The sequence below is a fragment of the Mobula hypostoma genome, chromosome 1, assembly GCF_963921235.1.
Source record: "Mobula hypostoma chromosome 1, sMobHyp1.1, whole genome shotgun sequence".
NCBI lineage: Eukaryota > Metazoa > Chordata > Chondrichthyes > Myliobatiformes > Myliobatidae > Mobula > Mobula hypostoma.
Window position 1 is genome coordinate 250,054,190 of NC_086097.1, and position 27,718 is coordinate 250,081,907.

The following is a 27,718-nucleotide window of genomic DNA, read 5'->3' on the forward strand; positions in this document are numbered from 1 at the left end:
CCAAATGCGCAAAGCATATTTAACTATCGGGTTAGAGACCTGCTTAAGGCGTTTCGAATCAAAAGGAAGAGAGGAACCTAAAATAGAACCAAGTGTATAACCCTGAACAGATTGTAATTCCAATGCTACCCATTTAGGAATAGATAGTATGTCCCGGTCAAGTAACCAAAATTTCATATGTCGAATATTAATAGCCCAATAATAAAATCTAAAGTTAGGTAATGCTAAACCTCCATCTCTCTTAGCTTTCTGTAAATGTATTTTACCCAGTCTCGGATTCTTATTCTGCCAAATAAATGAAGAAATTTTAGAGTCAACTTTATCAAAAAAAGATTTAGGAACGAAAATTGGTAATGCCTGAAACACATATAAAAATTTTGGCAAAAAAAACATCTTAACTGCATTAATACGACCAATCAAAGTTAAATATAAGGGAAACCATTTAGATGAAAGTTGAGTAATATGGTCTATTAATGGTAAAAAGTTAGTCTTAAATAAATCTTTATGTTTACAAGTAATTTTAATCCCAAGATATGAAAAGTAATTATTAATCAATTTAAATGGAAATTTATAATATAAGGGAAGATGTTTATTAATCGGAAAAAGTTCACTCTTACTAAGATTTAATTTATAACCTGAGAAAAGACCAAATTGTGCTAATAACTCTAAAACAGCAGGAATGGATCTCTCAGGATTAGAAATATATAAAAGTAAATCATCAGCATAGAGTGATAATTTATGGGACTTTAATCCCCGAGTTATCCCAGTAATATTTAAAGATTCTCGAATAGCAATTGCAAGAGGTTCTAATGCAATATCAAATAATAGGGGACTAAGAGGACAGCCTTGTCGAGTACCACGAAAGAGAGGAAAAAAAAGGTGAGTTTAAGGAGTTAGTACGAACCGAGGCTACAGGGGAGTGATATAACAGTTTAATCCAGGATATAAATTTCAAGCTAAAATTAAACATTTCAAGCACCTTAAATAAATAAGGCCATTCTACTCTATCAAAAGCTTTCTCGGCATCTAAAGAAATAACACACTCAGGAACATTTTGTGAGGGAGTATAAACGATATTTAACAATGTACGAATATTATAAAAAGAGTAACGACCTTTAATAAAACCCGTTTGGTCTTCCGAAATAATAGAAGGAAGTACTTTTTCTAGTCTATTTGCTAATAACTTAGAAAAAACTTTAGAATCAACATTTAATAAAGATATTGGTCTATAAGATGCACATTGAGCAGGGTCTTTATCCTTCTTTAGTATTAAAGAAATTGATGCTCTATTAAAAGATTCCGGAAGTTTACCAAGTTTCAAAGAAGCCTCAAAAACCTTATAGAGCCAAGGAATCAATAAAGAAGCAAAACATTTATAAAATTCAACGGTAAACCCATCAGGGCCAGGAGCTTTCCCCAGATTCATAGAAAAAATAACATTCTTAATCTCATCCATTGTAATGGAAGTATCTAATAAAGAAGACATATCCTGTGAAATCTGAGGGAAGTCTAACTTATCTAAAAAATCATTCATATATTTAGAATCTCGAGGAGACTCTGATTGATATAAAGAAGAATAAAAATCACAAAAGGTTTGATTAATCCCCACATGATCCAATATCAATCGATCATTTTGGTTATAAATCTGATTGATTTGAGATTTAACATAATTAGATTTCAATTGATTAGCCAGCAGCTTGCCAATTTTATCACTGTGAACATAAAAATCACTTCTTGTTTTCTTTAATTGGTTTACAATCGAGGACGAGAGTAGTAAACTGTGTTCCATTTGAAGTTCAGTTCTTTGTTTGTATAGCTCCTCAGAAGGAGCCATAACATATTTCTTATCAATTTCTTTAATCTTGTCCACAATTGCCATCTCCTCCTGCTTCTGTTTCTTCCTCAAAGCAACGGAATACGAAATAATCTGACCCCGAATATAGGCTTTAAAAGTGTCCCAAAGAGTGTTAACCGAAATATCTTCTGTATGGTTAATTGTAAAAAAAAGCTCAATCTGTTCATTCATAAAATTAACAAAGTCCGAGTCCTGAAGCAACAGCGAATTAAAACGCCATTGTCTATTGTTTGGTATATTGGCCATAATTTTAATAGAAAGCTTAAGTGGAGCATGATCCGAAATGGTTATAGAATCATAATCACATTTAATCACTGAAGGAATGAGACGAGAATCAATGAAAAAATAATCAATTCTTGAATAGGAATGATGAACATGTGAAAAAAAGGAAAAATCTTTTTCCTGAGGATGCAGAAAACGCCAAATGTCCGTCGACCCAGAATCAGAAAGGAAAAAATTAATCAAATTTGCAGATTTATTAGGTAAAGTCCGTAAAGGAGCCGAACGGTCCAAAGCTGGAGATAAACAGGTATTAAGATCTCCGCCCCAAATCAATGAAAACTCGTTCAAATTCGGAAACTGATCAAACAATGATTTATAAAATTCCGGACAATCCATATTAGGAGCATAAACATTAACCAAAACTACTTTTTTATTAAATAGTAAACCACTAACCAATAAAAATCTACCATTCGGATCAGAGATAATATCCTGTTGTATAAAAGTAACTGAGGAGTCTATAAAAATAGAGACGCCTCGAATCTTAGCATTGGAGTTCGAATGAAATTGTTGTCCCTTCCAGAATTTGAAAAAACGTAGTCTGTCCCCCCTCCGTACATGGGTCTCTTGTAAAAATAAAATTTGTGCTTTAAGTCTCCGGAACACTTTAAAAACTTTTTTCCTTTTAATAGGATGATTAAGACCATTAGTATTCCAGGAGACAAAATTAATAATAGACTCCATAAATCCTAAAGTCAACCCATAACAAGGAGGATTGACAATAGGCGCGACCCACAAACCCGGAGAGGAAACAGAACATACAAAAGATACCAGGGAAAAGGACGCAACCAATACTTCAATAATGTATATAGCCCAAAGAGAAACAAACTAAAACGTGAAGCCCCTCCCACCACCCCCCACCCCAAGACCCCAAGGCGAAATCTAAAGCAGACCCGCCAGAAAGAAGCAAGCGCTAAAACTACCCCCATGACTTCCGGTATACGCTCCCTAAAAAAAAGGTATAAATATGAAAAGGATCAGCTAATTGTAAAACAGTAAAAAAATAAGTAAAAAAAAGTTAGCTCAATTAAAATACACACAGAACAGAACAAAAGCCGGAAAGTATATATTAAAAAAAAACCACAATAAACCTCAAACTCATGAATAGACACAGCAACAAAAAAATAGGATTATTAACATAAAATGATTATAAAAAGCAAAACAGAATAAAATTTAAAAAAAAACTACAAAATTTAAGGCCGCACAGGAAATACGTAAGATGACAAAAGGGAAGTAACCACCCAGAATCCCCTGGGAAAAGAAAGAAATGACGCAGTTAAAAAGAAAGTTTAGCAGCCATATTAAGAAATCGAAAGTAAACTTTTCTGCCCAAATAGGGCACAGAAAAGTTAAAACCAACCAATTCACAGCCTCCGATCAACGGAGAAAATTAAAAAAAGGCAATTAAGATGTTGAAGATGAAAGTTGATCCAGATAACTCTGGGCATCCGATAGAGAATCAAAAAAACGAAGGGCTCCATCTAACATGCGAATCCTTAGACGTGCAGGGTACAGCAGCGCTGGTCTTAAATCCATCTTATAGAATTCCGACATCACGGATCTGTAACGGACCCGTTGGTCCCAGATTGGTTTACTGAAATCTTCCACGAATCGGAACTTAAGATCCGAAAAATCAATGAAACCTTTAGATCGAGCGAATCGAAACAGTCTCTCCTTGTCTTGAAAGTAATGAAAACGTAAGATAACATGCCTAGGTCTATCTGACCTAGACGAGTATGATGGGATTCTGTGAACACGATCCAGTAGCGGTGGTTGGTCAGGAAATACAGTAGGGAATGCATCTTTTAAAAGTTGGGAGAAATATTTCATAGGGTTGTTAGCTTCCACGGCTTCCCTGACGCCAATCATTCGTAAATTCTGCCGTCGCATTCTAGATTCCAAGTCAGAGTTTTTAAAAGTCAAAAAGTCAAGTTTCTTCTTCATTACATTAATTGTTTCTTCGACTTTCCCCATCTTAAGCTCACTTTGTTGCGCGGATTTTTGAAGATCAGATATAGCCGACTGATGTTCCGCAATACATGTTTGCATCTTATCAATTAAATTGGCAATTTTCTGGAACTTAGTTGAGATTTCCGTATGAATCAGGTCTTTAACAAAGCCCATAATTTCTGTACGAATCATCTCCCTAACAGAGGTTGAAATTTCCCTCTGAATTAACTCCGATATCGCTTTCAAAGTCACCGGTGATTCAGTCGGAGGGAGATCCGTAGCTTTCGGTTTAACCGGAGGTTTACCATCCTTGCCGTCTTTCCCGTTCTTAGACATAGCCGATCTCAGTATCATCCAATTGTCAGAGAATTCAGTTTAATTCAAAGTATTGTAAAAATTGATGCCTTAATAGTTAATTAAAGTATAGCTGACCATAGAGAGAAAAAACTCAGAGGTAATGGAGCGAGTCAAGAACGCGACTTCACTCCATGAGCGCTACCGGAAGTTCCCCAATAAATTTACTTTGAATCTTGAATTTCTAATCTCTGGCCAGTATCACAGAAGGCCTATAACTTATCAAAAAGAAAATCAAAGCGCTGCTGTAAGTATTTTAGAAACAAGATTCATAGAGATTGTACCAAAACCGGTAGTATAACTATAAGGTGAAAACTTTTCTTTACAATTTTGCCCTGAAAATATTGTGGAAGTTTCTGGTGCACATGCTCAGGTTATGACAACGTTCTGTTCCTGACGATTGTTCATATTCCAAACTCCTTGTACGTCAGAAAAGAACAGGAAAGCTGTGACCAGAGCAAGCAGGCACTGTTAGCTGGCCTCTCTAACTCAGCAAGTGAGTATACTCAGTCCTCCCAGATCTCCTTGGCTGAACCTAGCCCACGATTGTTGCAGCTTGGAGTGGGGTGGGGGGGGGGTGCGGTCAGAAAGTAGAAACCAAGCTGAAATGCCCTGTACCCACCCATCAGAAGATGCCTTTTGCTGCCCTGCAGCAGGCAGGAAATCCATCTCCATTCATCCTGCTTTTATATGTGTGAGCTGTGTATGTTTTATCTGGTCTCCAAAGCATTACCGAGATATATTTTTGTTCAAATTTTACCCGTTCTGTTCTATGCTGAGTTTCTGATTTGGATTTTTTTCTGTAAAGTGGCAGCAAGTTCTTGATGGATCCTTCCACAGTTAGGAGTGTCTTATCCTCTAACTCTTTGAATGGACTTGTTTGTATCTAGCCTTGAGAACGTAGTTTATCAGGGAGTCACCACAGGGCTACTATAAGATCAGAAAATGGTAACGTTTTGTGGTTTAAAAACGCTTCATGAATCTGGATGTTACTTAGAATTTTACAGTTTCTTAGTGTTGCTTAGAATTTTAGATTCAGACCATTTAACCACTAGTTCCTAAAAATAATTTTTAAAAAGTCACTGGAGTATATCTGTAGTATTCCAGAATAAAACATCTTTTATTGTTGAAATTAAGAGACTTGAAAAGAGATTACAAGGTAAATAAATGTTCATGGTCACTTGAGCTAAGTTTGCAATGTAGTGATAACTCCATATTTAGTTTTGTTTCTGATATTAAAGTTCACAAATTTCATTGAAACCAAATTTTGAAGAAACAGTCATTATGTTGCATGTTTAATGGAAACAGCTGACAATGAACTTTCACCTGTGTGCAATATCTAATGCAGTATGCATTTTCTTTCATGGACTATCTTGCAAAAGGCAGAGAAGGGGTGTGTCATGTTACATTTTTAAAATATTTCTTTGAAGTGAAGATGGTGCCTTAGAAATTCAACTCTTCAATCCAGAAAAACCAGTTCACAGTAATGCAGATCTAACTCTGCCTGATGTAAAAATCATCATCATCATCAGGTGCCGTGCCCAGTTTGAGCTTTGACTGCCATGGCCCACACACTCCTGTTTCAGGTCAAGTGGATCAATTCATTGGTATTCATTTCCAGTTCTCTGGCTGCTGTCTCCATCATCATTTGTGTTTGCCTTCCTTTAGCTTTCTTCCCTTCAATCTTTCCCATAATTACCGTGCATACTAACTCCTCTTTCCGAATCACATGTCCAATGAAGTTACGTTGCCTTTTCATGATCTCATACATTATTTCTCTTTTTGTGCTTGCTCTGTTCATGACGTCCTCGTTAGATATTCGTTTCGTCCATGATATTCTTCGCATCCTCCTCAAAAACCACATCTCTGCTGCTTCAATTCGTTTCCTCATGTTACTAGATATTGTCCAACATATTCTGATCCATATAACATAACTGGATAAATGTAACATTTCAGTACTCTGAGGCGGGTTGTCATGCCTAGTTTAGTATTGGTCAGTATTCTTGTGGAACATCCCATATTAATAGAGTAGGAATTCTATGGATGAAAACATGGCAAAAAGTGTTTAGGACATTGGGCAATATCAGAAAGAGTGCTCATTGTTAGATTCCGAGGACAACCATTTGATTTAGTAATCATACAGGTATATGCACCAACAACAGATGGAACAAATGAGAATATAGATAAATTCTATGAAGAGCTTGAACAAGCAAGGAATGGATACAAATCTCAAGATATAGTTATTGTCATGGGAGATCTAAATGCTAAAGTAAGGCAAGGTGCTGATGGCAATACCATAGGAAAATTTGGACTGGGGAAAGAAATGAAAGAGGTGAGAAATGGGTAGAATGGTGCAAGATGAATAATCAGGTCATTATGAACACCTACTTTAAAAACCATCCAAGACGCTTGTGGACCTGGAAAAGTCCAGGTGATAGCACCAGAAATCAAATTGACTTTATTACTATAAACCAAAGATTTAGAAACTCAGTGACTCAATGCAAAACATATCCAGGTGCAGACTGTAATAGTGACCATAACCCAGTAATATGTTACGTAAAAGTAAAACTTAAAAAACTGAAGAAGCAAAAACCTGAACAATCCCTTGACTACTTGCAATTAATTAAAGAAAATGTAACAATACCTTTATTTAAAAGACCCTGATTGCTGTAAACCACGATGCCATGTTAGAAGGAAATTCATAATTGGGGGATACATATTGAATGAAAGATTAAGTTTCTGCCCAATTCTTTCCTACATGTATTTCACATGTTTGTTTTAATCCTTCCATATTACGTACTTTTAGAAGGTCTTTCTTCTGTATGAGTTTCATTTTGAATACCTAGGTTCGTCTTGCCCCTTAAAAGTTTAAATCTCTTTTCTTCTACAGTGGACAGAAGCACTGATGAGTTACAGTGGCTATTAGATCTGGTCCAGAATGATGCAGTGCCCTACATAAGGTTGGTGTTATTAAAGCAATCCCATCTATGGCAGAATCCTTTTCGGAGTTGAACTAATCGGATATCACCAATCACTTTGTGTCTCATGAGATTATTTGTGGTTTATTTTAAAAATAATATTTAGAAGTTTTAGTGCCACATGATCTCTAGATTGTCCCTCTTTTATATGGCAATTTATATATTTTTTAATCTTTTAATTCATAGTTTTATATCTTCAGTCTTTTTATTGTATTTAATGCATTTTTTCTTATTTATTTAAAATATATTTCTTTGTGCACAATTACTTTTCTCTTGAGAAGGGATCACATCAGGAGACAAAGCAAAAGGAGTTATCTTCAGATTAACACTAAATATGCCAAGAGTAAACCTGGGAATAATGTAGACTTGGTGCCAAGGATATGCAGAAATAACTGGATATCCTGGTCTATTCAGAGCATAGCAATAAAAATAAATAAACAAAATAAAATGAAATGAGAAAACCCCACAATAACTCCTTAATTGTCAGAGAATGGCTATTCCTTACCCTATCAACACACACACAATGCCGGAGGAACTCAGCAGGTCAGGCAGCATCTATGGAAAAGTAAAGTCGACGTTTAGGGCCAAGACCCTTCATCAGGACACCTGAGGTCAAATCATTGGGTATATTCACCCCACATGCCGATGAAAATAAACCTTATTCTGATTGTATTTAAAGTGAAGGTTGATAGGTTCTTAATTGGGCAGGGTGTCAAAGGGCAAAGGCAGAAGATAGATTTGAGAAGGATAATAAATCAGCTATGATGGAATGGCAGAGCACACTCGATGGGCTGAATAGCCCAATTCTGCTCCTATGTCTTAACTCTTTCAAGTATATATCAATTTTCCTTTTGAAATATTCTCTTGAATCTGTTCATAGCACCAGGCCAGTGCATTCATAATTTTACAAGTTTGCTACAAGTTCCTTGCCTTATCTCTGATTCTTTTATAAATTATCTGAATTCCATATCCTCCAGTTAGCAACACTTTGATTCCTGGAAATGTCATTTTTAAGTATTTACTGACAAAAATTCTTCTGATTTTGAATTCCTCCATCAAATTTTCAAGCGGCCTTCTCTGCTGCTTGGAGAACATGCCCATTGGAACTGAATTTTTTTTTATCCTTGTACAATTCTACCAAATTCCCTGTGCTCCAAATAAAAATTATTGAAATCATTTGCACTTCGAATAAGTTATTGAAATCCTTCGTAAGCTTTAGTTTACGAAGTTCATCCTATACTCCTTTGGGCCTAGTCAGTGTTTTATGACTATTCAATGTAAGTTTGGTTTTCTTCAAGGAGCGGTGCCTCAAAAAGGCATCATCCATCATTAAGGGCCCCCATCACCCAGGACGTGCCCTCTTCTCATTGCTACCGTAAGGGAGGAGGTACAGGAGCCTGAAGATACACACTCAATGTTTCAGGAACGGCTTCTTCCCCTCAGCCATCAGATTTATGAATGGACATTGAACCCATGAACACTGCCTCACAACTTTTTAAAAATCTTTTTGCACTATTTATTTAATTTAACTCTTTAAACATATACTGTAATTTACAGTTTATTATTTATTGCAATGTACTACTGCCGCATAACAACAAATTTCACGACATATACTGGTGATATTAAACCTGATTCTGATTCATTCTACTGTTTAAAAAACTAAAGGTCCTTTTTGATATTTTTGTTAAATATCATTATCAACTTTTCCAATCGCTTCCAAGCATTTGTTTGCATTGCGTTTGTTTTTTTTTGCAGTCCTTTGGTGATACTCCTTACTTTATCACCCATCTTTTCAGCTTATTCTTCATCCTTTTCTGGTTTTTTTTTCATCTTAAATGCCTTTCTTTGTTGAGTTACTCTACCTGTTTTTTCAACTTTTTAAGAAGCCAACTGACTCCTCCAGGCTTCTGTAATGTTCTCTTGCTCCAGCAGCAGCCTCTGACTCCTGATCCTGGTGATTTCATTCTCTGATCACCCCACTGACTGAAATGCTGACTCTGAGTGCGATCACTCATTCTTTCCCAGCCTCCGCTTGCACCATGCAGCACCAAAGCGACCATGGAATTTTATTTTGAAGGGTGAGATTGAACAAGAATAGTGAAAGATTATAGGAAGAATGAACTGGAAATTAATTTGATTAAAAATGAAAAGGAATGAAACGGAACAAGAGAAGGAGCAGAGAATTGATCGGAACACACACACTGCCAGGCTGACATCCTATAGTTAAAACATCATGTGACACTCTTCACTTTGTGACTAAAAAACCTCTGATATCCAGAGAAATTATGACCCATGTGTCGGAAGTGTCTTGTGTTCGAACTGCATTTTAGCACCACTTTGGTTTTAAAATTCAGTTTCACTCAGGAAGAAGTACTGGCTTTCCTACCATGCAAGAGTTTCAGATTTATGCTATTTTTACCCTGTTGTCCAAGATGAATTAAAAACTATCTTAGGAAAATAATTCTAATAGAAAAAATGAATGATTATGATCTCAATTTTCGGGAGATTTTTTCAAGTGCATGTTTGACAGTTTATCTGAACTGTACAGTCCCTTAGTATATAAATTGGTTGGTCCTGTTTCTTTTGTACAACTGATTAAATTTGTGGAGTTGCTGTTTAACTCAGTGTGGTAGTCAGGCCAGGTAACTGTTGTAAACAGGAAAAGGAATGGTTATTAACTAAATGAGATCAGTGTGATGTCATTGCTCTGATTCATGTATTTTATTGCTGTACAACAAATGGTTCACTGTAATGTGTCAATTCCAGAATTGAGGGACATGGTTTCGGACCCAAAGTTTTTTCTTTAAAAAAGCCAAAATAAAAGGAAAGAGGTCAATACACAGTATCCATTGACGGGAATAAACAGTCAACGTTTAGGGCTGAGTCTCTTCTTCAGGATGGAAAGGGTTCTCTGTTTCATCCCTCAGCTTGGCAGATGTTTGACACTGCAAAGGTCCTTTAGCCCAGAATACTTGTAAAGTTTCTGTCTGGGGAGTGAGTTGAGAAAGTCAAATTGAATATTTGAGAAAAATATATCTATCAAAAAGCAAATCCAACCTGGCTGAGTAAAAAGGAGTAGTGTGGTGCAAATATCGAGCATAGAAAATTGGAGCAGAATAGACCTCAGTAAAACGAGGGGACAGGAAGGTGTGTGGGATATTGAACCTTTATGGGAAGTGTTAGAATAAGGACAAGTAGTGACCAGACATTTGGTAAAACTGAAAAGTTTAACATAAAAGACTCCCTTACTTGGGGAAAAATATCCCGGCAAGCCATCTTGTCTCTTCTCTTCGTTATATTATATACTTTTCTGGTCACCTCTCATCCTCTGTGGTCCAGAGGCACAGCCTATGTGGCCTTTCCTAATAGTTCAAGGCCTCCAGACCTGGTATGAATCTTTTTTGCACCCTTTCCAGCTTAATGACATAGTTGGGTGATCAGAACTGTGCTCAATATTCCACGTCTCAACCAATGACTCGTACAGTTTCAACATAATGCGCCAACTCCTGTACTCAGAGGCCTGACCAATGGAGACTAACATGCTTAACTGCCTTCTTCACTGCCCACCACCCTAGTCACCACTTTCAGGGAACTGTATCCCTAGAAGGCTGGAGGCACACAGTAAAACAGGCAGCATCTGAAGTATAAAGTACATTTATTATCAAACTATGTATAGTATACTATATGCAATCTTCAGATTTGTCTCCTTACAGGCAGCCACAAAACAAGGAAACCTAACAGAACATATTAATAAAAAGAAGACAATCAAACACCCAAAGTGCAAAAAAATAGCAAATCGTGGAAACTATAAAAGTAAGCAACTAACATTCAGAACTGAGGTTCATGAAAGTGAGTCCATAGCAACAAAGCCAGTCAAAGCCGATCCAAGAGCTTGTTTGTTGCGGGCCGCAGGCTCAGTTCATCGCAGAGACAAGTAAACCTTGCAGAACAGCGAGCTGAACACCAGCCCGACCCCCGCCTCTGGCCCTGACCCTCTGACCTTTCCAACTTGGCCTGGTGCTTAAATCATCCAAACCTCAGACCGTTCCTCACTCTCTGGCCTGGGCTCTGCTACCTCAACTGTGCATTGCCTCACTTTGGTTCTGCTGCATCGAATTGCCTCCAAGTTTGCTCCAGCAATGGCCAAATTTTGGCACATTCCTTGCTCTCAGGTTCAGCCAGGCTCATACACGATGCACAGCAACAGTCCTGCACCTTTGAGATGTCAGTTCAAACTGCAAAAATACCACGTCGTACAGGTGGTTCAAAAGCTCAGTTCTGAAACAGGAAGTTGCAGGCCATTGATTGCAGTGACTATTTACCAGAAAAGGTGTGATTAATAACGTAGTTAGTTTTGTTTGCTACCAGCAGGTAGTCACTATGCTTCACCAGCACCATCATAAATCAGAAGATCTATGGAGGGGAATAAACAGTCAACATTTCATGCTGAGTCCCTGCCTGACTTACTGAGTTCCTCCAGAATTTTGTGTGTGTCGGTCAAGATTTCCAGCATCTGCAGAACCTCTTGTGTGTACCTGTACCCCTAGGTGTCTCTGTTATACAGCACACTACAGGGCCTTACTATTTATTGTGCAAGTCGTGCCCTGACTTAACTAATCAAAATGCAACACCTTGCACTTGTCCAATTTAAATTCCACCTGTCATTCCTTGGTCTACTTCCTAAATGTATGTAAATCCTGTTGTAATCTTAGATGACCACCTTCTTTGTCCACTGCACCACCAGCTTTGATGTCATCTGCAAACTTGCTAACTGTGTTAACAATGTTCTCATCCAAATTGTTAGTATTCAGATGCTGGTAGATCCTGTCTCTTGGAATCCCCTTTAGTAACTTTCCAACCACAGATGCTACGCTCACCAGCATCTGGTTCGCTGGCTTGTCCTTCTCAGTCTTCTTAAAGGCACAACATTAGTCATCCTCCAGTCCTCTAGTACCTCACTTGTGGTTAAAGATGGTGCAAATATCTCTGCCAGGGCTCCAGCACTTTCCTCCTTCATTTCCCACAGTGTTTGAAGATGCACTTGATGAGACCGGAGAGGTTTATCTAGGGACCAGCAGCACCACCTCTATTATAATGTGGATATGTTCCAATACATCACTATGTATTGAATTTGTTAGCTTCTGTGACCTACTCTGCAGTAAATACGCATGAGAAATATCCATTTAACTGCTTGTGCATATCTTGTGGCTTCACACGTAGATGATGAACAATCATTAAAGGGATCTATTCTTTCCCTAGTTACTCGTTTGGTCTTAATATATTTGTAGGGTCTGCCATGTTTTGAAAACAGAGTCATAGAATGCCATGGCTGTGAAACAGACCTTTCAGCCCATCTAGTCTGTGCCAAACTATTCTGCCTAATCCCATCAACCTACGTAGCCCTCCATACCCCTCCAACTCATGTACTTATCCAAATTTCTCTTAAATTCTGAAATCGAATCTGTATCCAACGTTTGCACTGGCAGCTCGTTCCATGCTCTACCCTACCCTCTCAGTCAAGTCCTCCCTCATGTTCCCCTTAAACATTTCACCTTTCAACCTTAACCCATGACCTCTAATTCTAGTTTCACCCAACCTCAATGGAAAAAACCTGCTTACTGTACATTTCTCCTATCTATATCCTTCATAATTTTGTATTCCTCTATCAAACCTCTCTTCATTCTCCTATTCAAACTTTCCCTGTAACTCTGGTCCTCAAGTCCTGAAAACATCTTTGTAAATTTTCTCTGCACTTATTTAATCTTACCTCCTCCTTCCTGTAGTTAGGTGACAAAAACTGCACACAATACTCCAATTTAGACCTCACTGACGTAGTATGCAGATTCAACATAACATTCCAACTCCTGCGCTCAAAAATTTGAATTAAATGAGAACCAGCCAACAAGCTGCACAAGCTTTTTAGCATATTTCTCCAAAGATATTGTTATTCCTTTCTGTGCCTTGTGGCACATCAGGCGGTGACCTTGCCGTTCCTTTAGCGTTTGCCTGTGTTTTACGGGGCCATGTTGCTAGTTTGACGCTCAACCTAGCAGAGATCGAAAGCGTGCAAGGCGCCAGCCAGATTGAAACCCAGGACCACTCGCCTCAAATCCAGTGCAGATACCACTAGACCACTGGCCTGTTAGTTCTCCAAGTACCGTCATCAAACTGCTGTATATAACTGAAATATCCTTTTTGTTTCACATCTTACAGACATAAAGTTTTGAGTATGCTCAATAAAAATCCGCCTTTCACCAAGAACACAGACTCCTCCTTGTGCTCTGAGGCATTGGTGGACCAACTCTGGAAACTAATGAACTCAGGTATGTTAGCCTACAGATGAGACAGTTAGTTACAAATTGCTATTTTGTCATTTTTTCCTTTCATTGAAGAATTAATCTCTAAAACTTCTAATGTGCCTAAAAGTAAACTTCAGCAGGATACCAATATCTGCTCCATTCTGAAACCAGGCTTGGGCTGTTGCTGACTACAGGCCTGACTTGTCCTGTAAAGTGGCCAAGGAGTGGTGAAGGGGTTTAGTTGAGCTCAGCATATAATAGTGTGGGTTGGGGTTAAGAGGTCAGTAGTATAATGGTCCAGTAATAGGGTTTGTAGGGAGTGAGGATTGGTAAACTGACATTTGATCAAAATCAGAAGCTGGAGGTCAGCACTTGGTACAGATCACATCACAGTATCACATCTGGGAGAACTGATGGTGCAGAGAAAGACCTAGGTATTAAGTTAAGTAATTCACTTACAACACCCTGGCTAGTAGCTATGTAAGCAAAGTCACGTTGTGATGCAAATGTATAATAGCAAGTTCAAGACCAGTGAGAGCATTGCATAGTGAGTAATATGGATTAGAAGTGCAAGGGAAACAATCCAGAAGTGACATGCCAGATTTCTAGAATGATGCAGCAATAACAATGCAGAATAAAGTGTAAAAAAACTACAGCAAAAGTGAAATGCAGATAAACAATAAAATGCAAGATCATAATGAGATAGATTTTGAGGTCAGCAGTCCATTTTATCATACTATATATGGTCCTGATGAAGGGTCTCGGCCTGAAAAGTGTACGTTCAAGAGTGTGATAACAATGGGGATAGAAGCTGTCTCTGAACCTGTTACTATGTGCTTGTCATACTTTTGAATCTTCTGCCTGATGGAAGAGGAGAGAAAAGAGAATTTCTTTGGTGGGTGGGACTGTGATGCTGCTGGCTGCTTTACTGAGGCAGCGAGAAAAACAAATGGAGCCCATAGGCGGTAGGCTGGTTCCTGTGATGTGCTGAGCTGTGTCCATGGCTCTATGCAGTTTCTTGTGGTCATATGCAGTGCAGTTGCCATACTAAGCCGTTATTCATCTAGACAGAATGCTTTCTGTAGTGCATCGATTGGTAAATAATAACAGGGACATGCCAAATTTCTACACCCTCTTGAGAAACAGAGGTATTGGTGAGCTTTCTTGCCCATGACATCAATGTGGTTGGACCAAGACAGATGATGTTCAACTCTCAGAAATTGAAGTGCTCAACACCATTGATGTAGACAGAAACCTGTATATCACCCTGCTTCCTGAATGTTTTAAAAAAAGTTATAAATATAGTAGCGTCATTGTTGACAGTTGTAAAATTGAAGTTTCACATAATATTCCAAACTTTATATTTATGAAATGTTGAAGTTACTGACAAGGAGAGCATTTATTCCCCACATCTAATTGTCCTCAAGGAGAATATGGTAAGGTGACATCTTGAACTGCTGAAGTCTGTATTTTAGAGGTACTCCTTCAATACTTTTAATTCAATGCCAATGAAGGAACTGATCCTGCATTTCCTAGATAGAATTAGGTAGAATGTGGAACCAATTGTGCTGGTCTGGCGTTGTTCACGGATTTTGGACGTGGCTGACAATTGTCAAGACTGATTCTCTTGGATGAAATCCGGCTTCAGTGCTTTTGGAGTTGCATTCATCTAAGCAAATAGACTGTATTCCAACACACTCCTAACCTGTTCCTTAAGATTGTTATACAGGGGGTGGGAGTGGGAATGAGCTCCCGCTATCTATTAAATGCTCTCAATAGCGTGTGCCTCAAATAGCCTCTGACAACCAAGTCCAACTCTTGGCCTTCATGTGTGGCTTAGCTACTGCGCCCAGTGGAACTGATTCCACAGACAGGAGAAAGGGCAAAGGTGGGTAACTGGCACCTTTAAACCAGTCACTTCGGGCAGGTAGGGCACGTCAGCTATGATTGGCAGCTCATTTAGAAGGACCGAAAGAAGCTGCAGAAAGTTGTAAAATTTGTCAGCTTTACCTTGGATACTAACCTCCATAGTACCCAAGACATCTTCAAGGAGCAGTGCCTCAAGAAGACGACGTCCACAGGGGCGTACCTACGGAAAATAGCGCCTATGGCAAGCACTGAAATTGTGCCCCGTCCAAACATCTGACACCCATCTTTTAGGTAACTTTACCATAGTATCAGCTTAAAAGTACAAGTCAAGCTCGTTAATCTTTTAATTAACAAATTATGGCACTACATCAAAATTATAACTGCACCTTCCTTGCTTTCACTGATGCAGTTTGGTCTATGATGTGATCAAAGTCATTTTTTTCAGTTTCTTCTCTTTCTACACTCAGCAGAGCAAGATCACAGAGTCTGCCTTGACCCATGGAGGCTCTCAAATACAAAAGTATTAGTTTTAACTTGCTGAATGATCTCTCACAGCTGGCGATGGAAACTGCGATGGTTAGCATTATCTGAATTGCAATGCGAAGGTTGGGGAAGACGCTCTCATCTCCATACTGAACAATAAATTCAAGAAGCTCTTCAGGTCTTGATATTTTCATGTTGACCCACCTTGACAGCAACATTCTGCAATCCAAAAATTTCTTCATATAGCTACTGTCCATCAACATCAGAGCTGTACAATTCACCCAAACTTTTGTACTTCTTCTTTAGGTTGTTACTGTCGGCACCGTAACACAGTCCCTTGACATCAAGAAGGAACCCAAACTTGGTGTCAGTGTCGTGCAAACAAGCGAACCTTTCGTCCATTTCTCTGTGAAGACGGTCGAGTGTTCCCTTCATGACTCTTTCCATTTCCTCCTTAGCTGTTAACCCAGCGTCTCTCGAGTTCTCATCAGCCATTCGTTTCTTTCGTCTCTGACTTCTTTCAACTTCAATATTCCATTCTTGATAGAGACCGACTCCTTCTTTGAGTGACTCAGTGACCAACACTTCTCTTTCATCATAAAAATGATCTCGGAGGGCTTTCAAATCCAGGGCAGCATCGTGGAAGCTCATGCTAGGATCCTACAGTCTCTTTTGTATACGGTCAATGCGAATGAGTACTTTGTTCCAAAATCCTAGCAAAACCAGAAAATCATAACTCCACATGCGGTTGTACAGCTGCCTTGTGTCACTTCTTGTTTCACTGGTCTCGTTTTCATTGTCTATCGTGTCCTGGAGAACTTGAAGTATCTCCTTAAGTACTTGTTGACGGACTTCACTGCTTCTGTCCTTGCACTCCACCTGGTTTCGGACTCTGAATTAACAACCACAGGTACGCCGTTTTTGAGTTTTTCCCAGCGGTGTGTTGAACGAGAGAAAAACACGTAGAGAGCTTCGATGGTTCCAAAAAACATGACCATCATTGTATCCTGCTTGGCTGCGTGTACACCCACCAAGTTGAGTGAGTGATTGTCGCAATTCGCAAACACTGCCAGGTTGTTTTTCTCACTTATTCTTTGATGAACACCATTTCTGTGTCCAGCTATCACAGCAGCGTTGTCGTAGCACTGTGACCGACAATCTTCTAGGTCCACTTCGTCCTTCTCTGGCTGTTTCAAGATGTCTTCAACCAAGCTCTCAGCATCCTCCTGGCTTAATCTGGATAAAACCAAGGAAGGACTCTCTAACACAGACTGTTTTCCTCTCAAAATCAACTTCATATATCTCACTCCTTCTGACATCTGCTCACGGTGTGCCTGATCAGGAGTCGAGTTCGAACATGAGACCATAGTACTTGGCTTTACGAATGCTTCTCAGTAAACTCTGGGGAACAATGGATGCCATCATGTGGATGAATTTGTTCTGGACACCCGGTGAAAGATAAGACGTGGATCCAGGATGACGTTCCAAATGAGTGAGGTGTTCTTTTATGACAGGTCAAAGATGGCCAGTAGTTTCAGTAAGCCAAGGAAATTTCCCACGTTGGAGTCATTGTCTAGCTGAAGTGACTCCCTGTGTCCTCGCAAAGCCAGGTTCTGAGTCACAAGGAATTTTATACAGTGAAGGATTCTCATCAAGATATCACGCCACTTCTACTTTTCCTTCTCAATCTGTGACTGAAATACCGCGTCAATAACTCCTCCGTTTCCAGCTAAATTTTTTTCCAAAGTGTGAAGCATTCCCGATGATTCTTGGCATTTTCATGAACACTAATCCTTTCAGGTGCTTTCCACTGTTTTAATTCACTTTCCTGCTCCAGTGAGGATTGATGGTCTGACCGGGAATAGAGAAGACAACAGATACAAAATGCAGACTTTTTAGAAGGGGAATAGGCCAGCCACGAGCGAGTAACTTCCTCACCACGACCGTTTCCCAATTTCCCCAAGTTTTGTTCATTGAGTAGTTATTTGTTGGGAGGAAAGGCCCCTCACTGTTCTGGAAATGCTTCGAAATGCTTTATTATTTCTGTTCTCAACATGTCAGGCAGAATTGCTTTTCCAGTATCCTTGTCGAACTTCAGAAATCCAATGTCATGCTGTTCAATACTTCTGGTATGACAGTTCCAGGCTCTTTGACACCATCCAGTTCACTAGGTTCAGTGTCGTCAGGTAAAATCTCATCAATAAACTCAACATCACCACCACCACCATCGTCTTCCCCTCCTGTCATGACCACGTTCTCTGTGGCAGCCTCACTCTTAATCTCGTCATACTCGGATTTATCTGACTTGACTTCCTCCTCAGCTTGTGACGCATTTGTACTTGATCCACCTTCGGATTCTAACAAACTTGTAGCAGGTGCAGGGAACTCCATGGAATTGGTCAAACTACTTGTTCCGGGCTTTTCAAAGAAGGGCATGAAGAACTTGCTCGACCTCTTGGCTTCCTCTGCCTCCAGCTTTCGTCTCTTCCATCCTTCAGCTCCACTTTCCTTTTTATTCGTGAAGAAACGTTTCATGATCTTCTTACACAATGCTCTGAAATAAGGCCATCCTAGTGCTTCTCACCCATGATAATCAAAGACAGATCATACATCTGAAGAAAATTCTTTTTTCACTATCCGAGGATGGCTTGTCTGACTTTAATAGAAACTGCTCAGTGGCGCCCCCCTTCAAGTGGCTCCCAGGGCACGTGCCATACCTGCCATACCTTAGATACGTCACTGGACGCCCATTATTAAGGACCCCCATCACCCAGGATATGCCCTCTTCTCATTGTTACTGTCAGGAAGCCTGAAGGCACACACCCAACAATTCAGGAAGAGCTTCTTTCCCTCTGCCATATGATTCCTTAAGTGGACATTGAACCCATGAACCCTACCTCATTTTTTTGCAGTAAATATTATTTATATTTTTGCATTTTTAAAATCTATTCAATATACATAATTGATTTATTTTTCTTTCTTTATTATCATGTATGGCATTGAACTGCTGCTGCTAAGTTAACAAATTTCACGACACACACTGGTGATATAAACCTAATTCTGATTCTGAAAACTGTGATCTCAAATTTCCACTCCCTTGTGGCTTTGGGAGTAAACGCTGAGGAAAAATCTGGAGCCTGGGTCCCTAAGGCAGACTTGACTTCAACACTGACTGGCAACTCCTGCGATGCCATTGGCGCCAAAATGTATCAATCTCTACCATTCCTTTGGATTCATCAGCTGCATGGAGAGCAGGAGCCTGCTACATGTCCTGACAAAGGGTCTCGGCCTGAAACGTCGACTGCACCTCTTCCTAGAGATGCTGCCTGGCCTGCTGCGTTCACCAGCAACTTCACTGCCTTGTGTATCATGTAGACAGCTGGGACACAATGTCCATGGTTGATTCTAACAAATGGAGGGCCTCACCTAACTTGTGTGCTGGAAATAGTGGAAAGTGTTGTAACTCTCACTTCCGCTAGTGGCTTAATATAGGGGGTGATAGCCTCTGGTCTGGCCAAACTTACGAAGTCTCATTTGGGAGGATGCTGCGTGACATGTCTCCTGTTACAAATCAGTATCACGAAATAGCACAGTACATAATATGCGACTAAACAATTGAGCTTTATAATTCTTAATTTGACTATGTGGTTAGTAAAGAAACAACAAAAAAGAAAAGGACCCCTTCTCCTGAAACAGTTGGAGCTCACTGATAAGGCGGTTCGTCCACCATCGACCTCCTCCGATCGTCGCTGCGTCCACTCTGTTCGGCGGTGTACCAACTCTCTCCATTCGCGTCTTCTCTCCTCATCTCTCCCCGGCAAAAGACAGCGAATTCCCGACTCCCAGACACACAAGAAAGAACAACATCTCACTCATTGGCTAACGTGCCCCGTTATCTCTAGTCGTAACCCAAACATTGCTGCTACACAGAAACCATTATCTTAGCAGTGCAACATTACAGAGAAGCCATTACATTAGCAGTGAAACCTTACAGTGTGTTACGATGTTTTGTTCTATCATGATCTTTTGTATTGCCATACTGGCAGTTGTATCCTCAGTGCTTGGTTAGTAGTGGTTCTGTTAAATCCTGGTGTCTGGTTGTCATCTAGGTGTGCCTCTACCTTTGATGATTTTTCCATGTGGTGTTAAGCATGGAATAACGATTCGTTAGTTGGTGAGTGTTAATTGGCACCATGTGATTTGCCCTGATACCACGATACTCCATGTTGTCTGTTAACCTGTTTGGAGCATTAACTCCTGATTGTGCTACTACCCCGGTGATAGGACATATCCAGAAATACTTACTTTTAAATTTGTGTCTGTGCTGAGAAGTACTGTATGTTTTCCGGTCCTGTGACGGTCAGTTGATGTTATTGAAGAGAATGTTACATGATTGACTGGGCTGGATTCACCTTCATTGGATCAGAATCCAGTGTGTGGGTTTGCAATGGATGGCTTGTCTATTTTTCTTATTCCTGTTATATCATTCAGTATAATCATTGAGCTTGCTTAGTGCAGGTTAGAAGTCAGATTAAAGTGGAAAATGTTGCTGAGAGTTTGGAATTGTATTTAAGCTAGATGGCGTCAGGATGGCTGATTGCCTTCCTTAAAGGCCATTATTCAAGGACTTGGTAGTTTCATTAGTCAGTAATATACCCATTATACTGTAGATTATAGCAGCAGCCTTTTGATAAATGGAAAATCCTTCATCCATTGACAGGCCGTTCTCAGACAGTTTCCACAAAAATCTCACAAACTGTGTCTTTCTGCTGTTCTCCAAATTTTTATAAGACTCTTCATTTATTGAGTTTAAGTTGTTTTGAATATAATAATTTCACATACTCCTGGTAGTGAAATGGTTATTCTTTTTCCTTGTTAACTGTTGTTTCTGATATGCTCAATAAAAATGTCAGTCACTGGGGCACCAAAGGCTTTGGCTTGGTTTAGTTTTCAGTGTTTTATGTAATGGAAGTCTGCTCCAGATGTTTTTTTATTCAATGTAACAACTTCTAAATTGTTGGAAGCAGTTGCTTTGAAGTCATTTCAACTTTAGACATGAGTATTTTGTTTACTTGGTTTGATGGTTTCAAATAAATTTAGAATCCAAGATTTAACGAAAAATAAGTTTGTGTTTTAGAATCTCAAAAGTTGACTATGTAATGACTGAGTAAGGCTCTTATGAAATGTTTCATTTAATCAACAGATAGATAATTAAAGCATTTTCCTCAACTCGTTATAACTTAAGAAATTATAATAATTCCAAAGATTTAACTAATTTTGCCATTTTTGAAAATCCTTGCATAATAGTCAAAATCAGAATCAGATTTAATCTTACTAGCATACGTTGCGAAATATGTTCATTTGTGGCAGCAGTACATTGCAATATATAATTTAAAAACTGTAAATTATAGAAAATTGTGTGTGTGTGTGTGTGTGTATGTGTGTGTGTGTGTATGTGTGTGTGTGTGTGTGTATGTGTGTGTGTGTGTGTGTGTATATGTGTGTGTGTGTGTGTGTATATATGTGTGTGTGTGTGTGTATATATATGTGTGTGTGTGTGTGTGTGTGTAATGTTAAAGTTAAATAAATACTGCAAGAAGAGGGAAAAAAGTAGTGAGGTAGTGTACATGGGTTCCATGTCCATTCAGAAATCTGATGGCAGAGGGGAAGAAGCTTTTCCTGAATCTTTGAGTGTGAGTCTTCAGGCTCCTGTACCTCCTTCCTGATGGTAGCAATGAGAAGAAGGCATGTCCTGGGTGATGAGGGCCCTTAATGAAGGATGCCTCCTTTTTGAGGCATCACTCCTTGAAGGTGTCCTGGATGCTGTGGAGGCTGGTGCCCGTGATGGAGCTGACTGAGTTCACAACTCTCTGCAGCTTATTTCAATCCTGTGCAGGACCCCACACCATACCAGACAGAGGGAGGTACACTATATAGACATGCATGGGCAGGTGGCATTTGATGTTGAGACCATGATTTTAAGATATGTCCCACAACAAAATAGTCTGCATCTTAAATGAAAGCAAGTTATTCTAGTTGAACTTGTGAATGTTAAATTATTGACAGTTTGGGTCTATTTGCATTTGCTTATGCTTTTGATTTTGAGTCCATGTCATGAACGAAGTCTGTCTTTGGATTCAGTCTTCCTGTTTGTTCCGTTTGTGGTGCTGTATTGCAAGCAGACATTTCAATAAATTTACCTCAGGTTTGCAATTGAATGTTAGATCGAGGCAGTAGTAGCTAAGTTTTCTTTGCTGTACTTAGTTTAACAGTTATGCCCGAGTTCTGTGTGTTAATTTTATAATGGACAAAAAAACTACTTTTGTATGTTTGAAATCGTGCATATTTAGTTAAGAGACTTAATGCAGTGTTGATATAAAGGAAACTTCCAGCAAAGGAAATGACATAATAAAAATATTATGATTAAAAACTTGTAATAAGCCTCTTATTTCTTAACCATTTTCAACTTTAGACTGTTACCTCCTAAATTATTATTCATCCTCTCTTTACATAATCAGCATCTTGCTTTTTGCAGATCAATAAACCCCATTACCCTTACCAAACTGCAGTTTAACTTTGTATTTTAACAGCAAATGTATACATAGGAATGATTATTCCACTTTGGTCCATTGAGGTTATGTGGTTTACCCTGAAACACACAGAGTTTGTACATAGATATACTGTATATATCAATACCTGTATAGATGGCAAATCCAAGTTTCCACCACTTGGCTTGCAGATTTCTAGGAATTGCCTAGAATTTGTCAGTTTGCACCTGGAATATTCAGGCTACTGATTACTTTTGAAATACTTTTTGCCTTTGTAGGGGATGATAGATTCATTAAATCTAGCTGACAAACATGAGTTTTGAGAAATAAAGTATGGCCAATTGCATATTCCTTGTGATTTAAGAGGACAACCATTGAATGTGCTGTTTTATAAATTATATGGTCTAAAATGAACACAATTCATTTACTCTGAAGAGGAAAACTAGACGATCTCAAATGTACACGTTACATTTGCTTTTTCATGATGAGCTAAAAGGAAAACGCTTACAAATATGTATTGCTGTTTTGGCGATTGTACTTCAGCTTTACTGATTCCTAGTACAGTAATGCCTTTCAGTGTCATTTAGCATTTTGAGGCATCTGGAAAGTTGACTTTCACTTTTTGATCATCACACAACTTTATTGGTTCTTTTTATTCATTCTTGGAACATGAACGTTGCTGGTGAGACCAGCATTTATTTCCTAACCTGCTTTTCCCATGAAGAGGATGCAGTTAGCTGCCTTCTTAAGTAATTGCAGTCTATGGTTGGGTTTGCCAGTGTTGGATTCCAGCCGTAGTGTTGTTGGTAAGGCTTGCTTTGGGTGTGGCTTGTGGACAGAGCCTCAAAAGTCTTGTATTACATTTCAGACGACATCCACAGTAAAGGAGCATTGCACTTAACAGACCAAAATGTCTCCTTTAACTGTGGATGTTGTCTGAAATGATATTATATCAGTGAAAGATAAAAATGATACTATATCGGTGAAAGATAAATAAGAAAGTCTAACACAGGATATGACAGATACCCATTCCGGGCAAACGATTCTTATTTTATGGGAATGCATCCTCAAATTATGTGCTGTTACATTTAACAGTAAACTCAAAATCTAGAGGCCACATTCCAGTCCATTCAGAGTGGGGAGAAAAAAAATGTGCTTTCTTTTAAAAAGAAAATAATTGTTAACATTTTCCTGCCAGGGTGAACACTTGTTATTTCCCTAATGTAGGCGCCGGATACGTATGACAGGAATATGCGGTGATAGCCCAAGTGCAGAGGGAGCAACACTGAAGTGGATGGATAATTCACAGACTTAGTAAGAACTGTGCACAATTAAAGGAAAAACAATAAATGCTAGGTCAACAGGGCTGTTATCTAGAATTCCCAAACTGAAAGCCAATGCTGACATTGCGGTTCAGAAGCAATAACAGCACTAGATAAATACCACTTCTTTATGGCATCAATCTAAACTGTAGTCTTCTTTCCTGGGAAGCAGGGAGTGTTGACATTGTTGTGTTTTTGGTCAAGACTCGATAAAACTGAAACGAGACGAAGGGAGTTAAGTACCACCACAATGAAGCACTGAATAGCTGGAATGTGCAGAATGTGCGTGCTCACAAGTACGATTGCTGCCCCCATTCCACAGCACGCCTGGGAGGGCGCACAGACCCTGAGGCAGATTCCACGTTTGTGACAGTATGTTCTCCTCATCAAACTTCAGGAATCACTATGCTTCATGACATTAGCTTTGAACTTTAAACATCAACAAGAGTGGCTGCTAGTAACTATGAATATTAATAAAAACACTTGGGTCTAGTGCTCAGCTGCTTGAGGATTGCCTGAACAATGGAGACTGGTGATTCAAGACAAATAAAGATATGAATCATGATCTGAGGGGTTTTCTGTGAAAGTTGCATCTGTGCAGTTGATTGGGGAAAGGTAGAGCAGACACGATAGACCGAATGGCCTAATTCTGATTCTATGTTTTATAATCACCATGTCCCATTATTTTATAATGATAGATGTGTGCCAGTTATTAGCAGTTTTATAAGGAGATAGACATGTCCTTTTTGGTATTGCTCCCCAGTATTATATGCCAGTAGACCTATGTCTGCCAATACTGTACGACTGTGCCCCATCATTATGTGATGATTGAACTATGCCTGCCAGTAATGTAGCCCCAGGCCACTGGTATTGTGCTGCAGTGTTTTAGTGTGAATCTGTGGCTGCTGTTCCTGAACCCCTGTATCTTGATCTCCATGGGCAGCTGTGTATGGACTCAGGCCCAGGAGATTGGACTGGGCCCAATCTGCTCCCTTGTTTTCTGGTTCCTGAGGCCACGTCTGGCAATGGTGAGCTTCATGTGCCAGCATTGGGCGGGCCACAGATGATGTGCAGAGTGGTTGGGGGTATTTCACTAATTAGACCGTGGAGAATTGTTGTGTGAAGTAATATGTAACTTTGTAAAAGTCTTCAGTGAGGTATCGACAAGAATAAATACCTCCAGTTGCTGAGTGTACTATGGTAGTCTGAGAATGTTTTCTCAGTTTTTCTTTTATTTTTCTACTGCCCCTATATTTTTCTGTTAATGTTTCTTTCCATGCTATATGACAGAAATGGCAAATTTAGGAGGTTGTTTTACAGCCATTTTTATTTGTTGAAATGCTTTGCTGCAAATTAATTTGATTCATTATTTTATGCTAAACCTTTAATTTCACTGATTTCATTTATTTTGATCTTGGATATGTTCACAAATTGAGTGCTCACTCCATTCCAGGTAAAGAATTCCAAAGAACTAATATTTTATCAAGTATTGAAAGGCCTAGACTGAGTGAATATGGAGAGGATGTTTCCTCTGATGGGGGAGTCTTAAGACCAGAGGACACAGCCTCAGAATACAGGGGAGTCCTTTTAGAACAGAGATGAGAAGGAATTTCTTTATTCAGAGGGTGGTAAATCAGTGGAATTCATGGCCACAGGCAAATGTGGAGGCCAAGTCATTGTGTATATTTAAAGCAAGCGTTGAAAGGTTCTTAGTTAGTCAAAGGTTACAGGGAGAAGGTTACTTGGGATTGAGATAGATAATGGATCAATCATGATGGATTGGCAGAGCAAACTTGATGGGCCAAGTGGCCTAATTCTGCTTCTACATCTTTTGGTCATATTTTAAGTACGTATTTGTTTCTGTGGTATTTGAATAGATAATACCTTACTCTAAGATTGCATCTTCAAAATTTGGATTCTATAATTTGAGAAAAGAGCCTCTCACTGTCAATTCTGTTGGTTCCTCCTAGAATCTCTTGTGTCCCACTGAGATGATAACTTGTTCTAATTCTAGTGAATGTGGGACAGTATCTTTCCTTGTAGGAAACATCCAGAAAACTGGTGAATCTATGCTGCACTGGCTGAATGTTGAGTATATCCTCCTATAGGTCTGGAAATAATTGTTGCACACATTGCTCCAAATTAAATTTCAATCAAGCCCCATATAATCTCTGCAAGACTTTCTTAGTATTGTAGTTTAACACCCTTACCACAAAGGCCAATTTGCACTGAAGCGACTCTATACTTATGTCGTATTTCATAATGCATTCCATCAGTATTGCCCTGCATGTCAACATTTAAGTTTGCAACTGCTGAAAAATGCTATAGTTCTGCTGTCAGTGGTTGCATAACCAGGACTTGTGATATGCACCACCTGCTGCCATGGCTTCACATGACCCTGATTGGGGGGAGAGGGGGTGCTAAGCTGGTGCTGCACCTTACCTAAGCAAGATCTGCAGGCTAGCGGAGGGAAGGACTGCCTTACACATCCTTTGGTAGAGACGTATCCCCATTCTGCCACCCGCATTATCAACAAGATGTGTTAAATTCCATTGTCACTAAGGTCTCTTGATCTCTGTCCTTGCTAACATTGCATCTCAACCTTGTGAGTCATAGAGTACTACAGCACGAAAGCAGGCCCTTCAGCCCAACTGGTCTATGCTGATGATAGCATTCTCCCTCTAGTCCCAATTGCTCATGGTCAACCCATAACCCTCCCCACATCTACCAATCTAAATACCTCTTAAATGTTGCAACTCTACCTGTCTCGGTGACTTCCTCTGGCTCCTCATTCTGTGACCTTTTGTGTAGTGCCTCATCAGATGTTTGTTTTTAATATCAATATATTACACCCACCAGCTCTTACCCCTCTCGATCAAGTCTATCCATTAGTTTCTCAGAGTTCCATTAGATATTGTTGAACATGATTTTCCTTTCATATCAGAATCACGAGCACCAGCATATGTTGTGAAATGTGTTGTTATGCGGCAGCAGTGCATTGCAATAAGTAATAAAAAGAACTGTAAATTACAGTTAAAAATATATAAATAAAATAAATAGAGCAAAAAAAGAAGAAAAAAGTAGGGAGGTAGTGTTCGTGGGTTCAATGTCCATTCAGCAATCTGATGGCAGAGGGGAAGAAACCATTCTTGAATCATTGAGTGCGTACCTTCAGGCTCCTGTACCTTCTCCCTTATGGTAGCAATGAGAAGAGGACATATTCTGGATAATGGGGAGGACATGTTCCTAATAATGGATGCCGCCTTTTTGAGGATTCGCTCCTTGAAGATGTCCTGGATGCTGGGGACGCTAGTGCCCCTGATGGAGCTGACTGAGTTCACATCTCACATTACTTCACCATAGTTGTACAATCATATTAAGATTTTTGAATAATCTGTTATATCCACAATAATACATTCTGCTGTTTTCTCTGATTTTAAACTCTCTGGTGTATATTTTCCTGTTTTCTATCTCCCTTTTTTGAATAGCAGTGTCATAGTCACAATATTCCAACATGATGTTGCTCCAATATCCAGGCGATGTTGAAAGTTCACTTTTGCATCCACTGACTCCACTACCCTTAAATTTATAACTCTGGGATTCAGATCAACATGTCTGGTAGTTTTCTTGGCCTCTAATCTCTTTAATTTCAACAGTAGTTTCTTCTCTGATACCAATTTATTTACATTGCCTACTGCAGTTAGAGTATGGTTCCTCCATTTTTCATTTAAATTCTTCTCATCAAAATGAATGAAGTACCTTTCATTAAACCTTTACAGAT

The 27,718-nt window shown here is 39.2% G+C and overlaps 1 protein-coding gene across 2 annotated transcripts in view; it reads left to right on the top strand.

Annotated features, from left to right (window-relative positions):
* taf2 (TAF2 RNA polymerase II, TATA box binding protein (TBP)-associated factor) overlaps positions 1 to 27,718 on the top strand; it is a 130,487-nt gene that overhangs the window by 73,671 nt on the left and 29,098 nt on the right. For both annotated transcript variants that reach the window (XM_063067037.1, XM_063067046.1), the window contains exons 21-22: positions 7,329 to 7,398; positions 13,630 to 13,739. In XM_063067037.1, the coding sequence (XP_062923107.1) occupies positions 7,329 to 7,398; positions 13,630 to 13,739 (180 nt within the window). The remainder of the gene's footprint in view (positions 1 to 7,328; positions 7,399 to 13,629; positions 13,740 to 27,718) is intronic.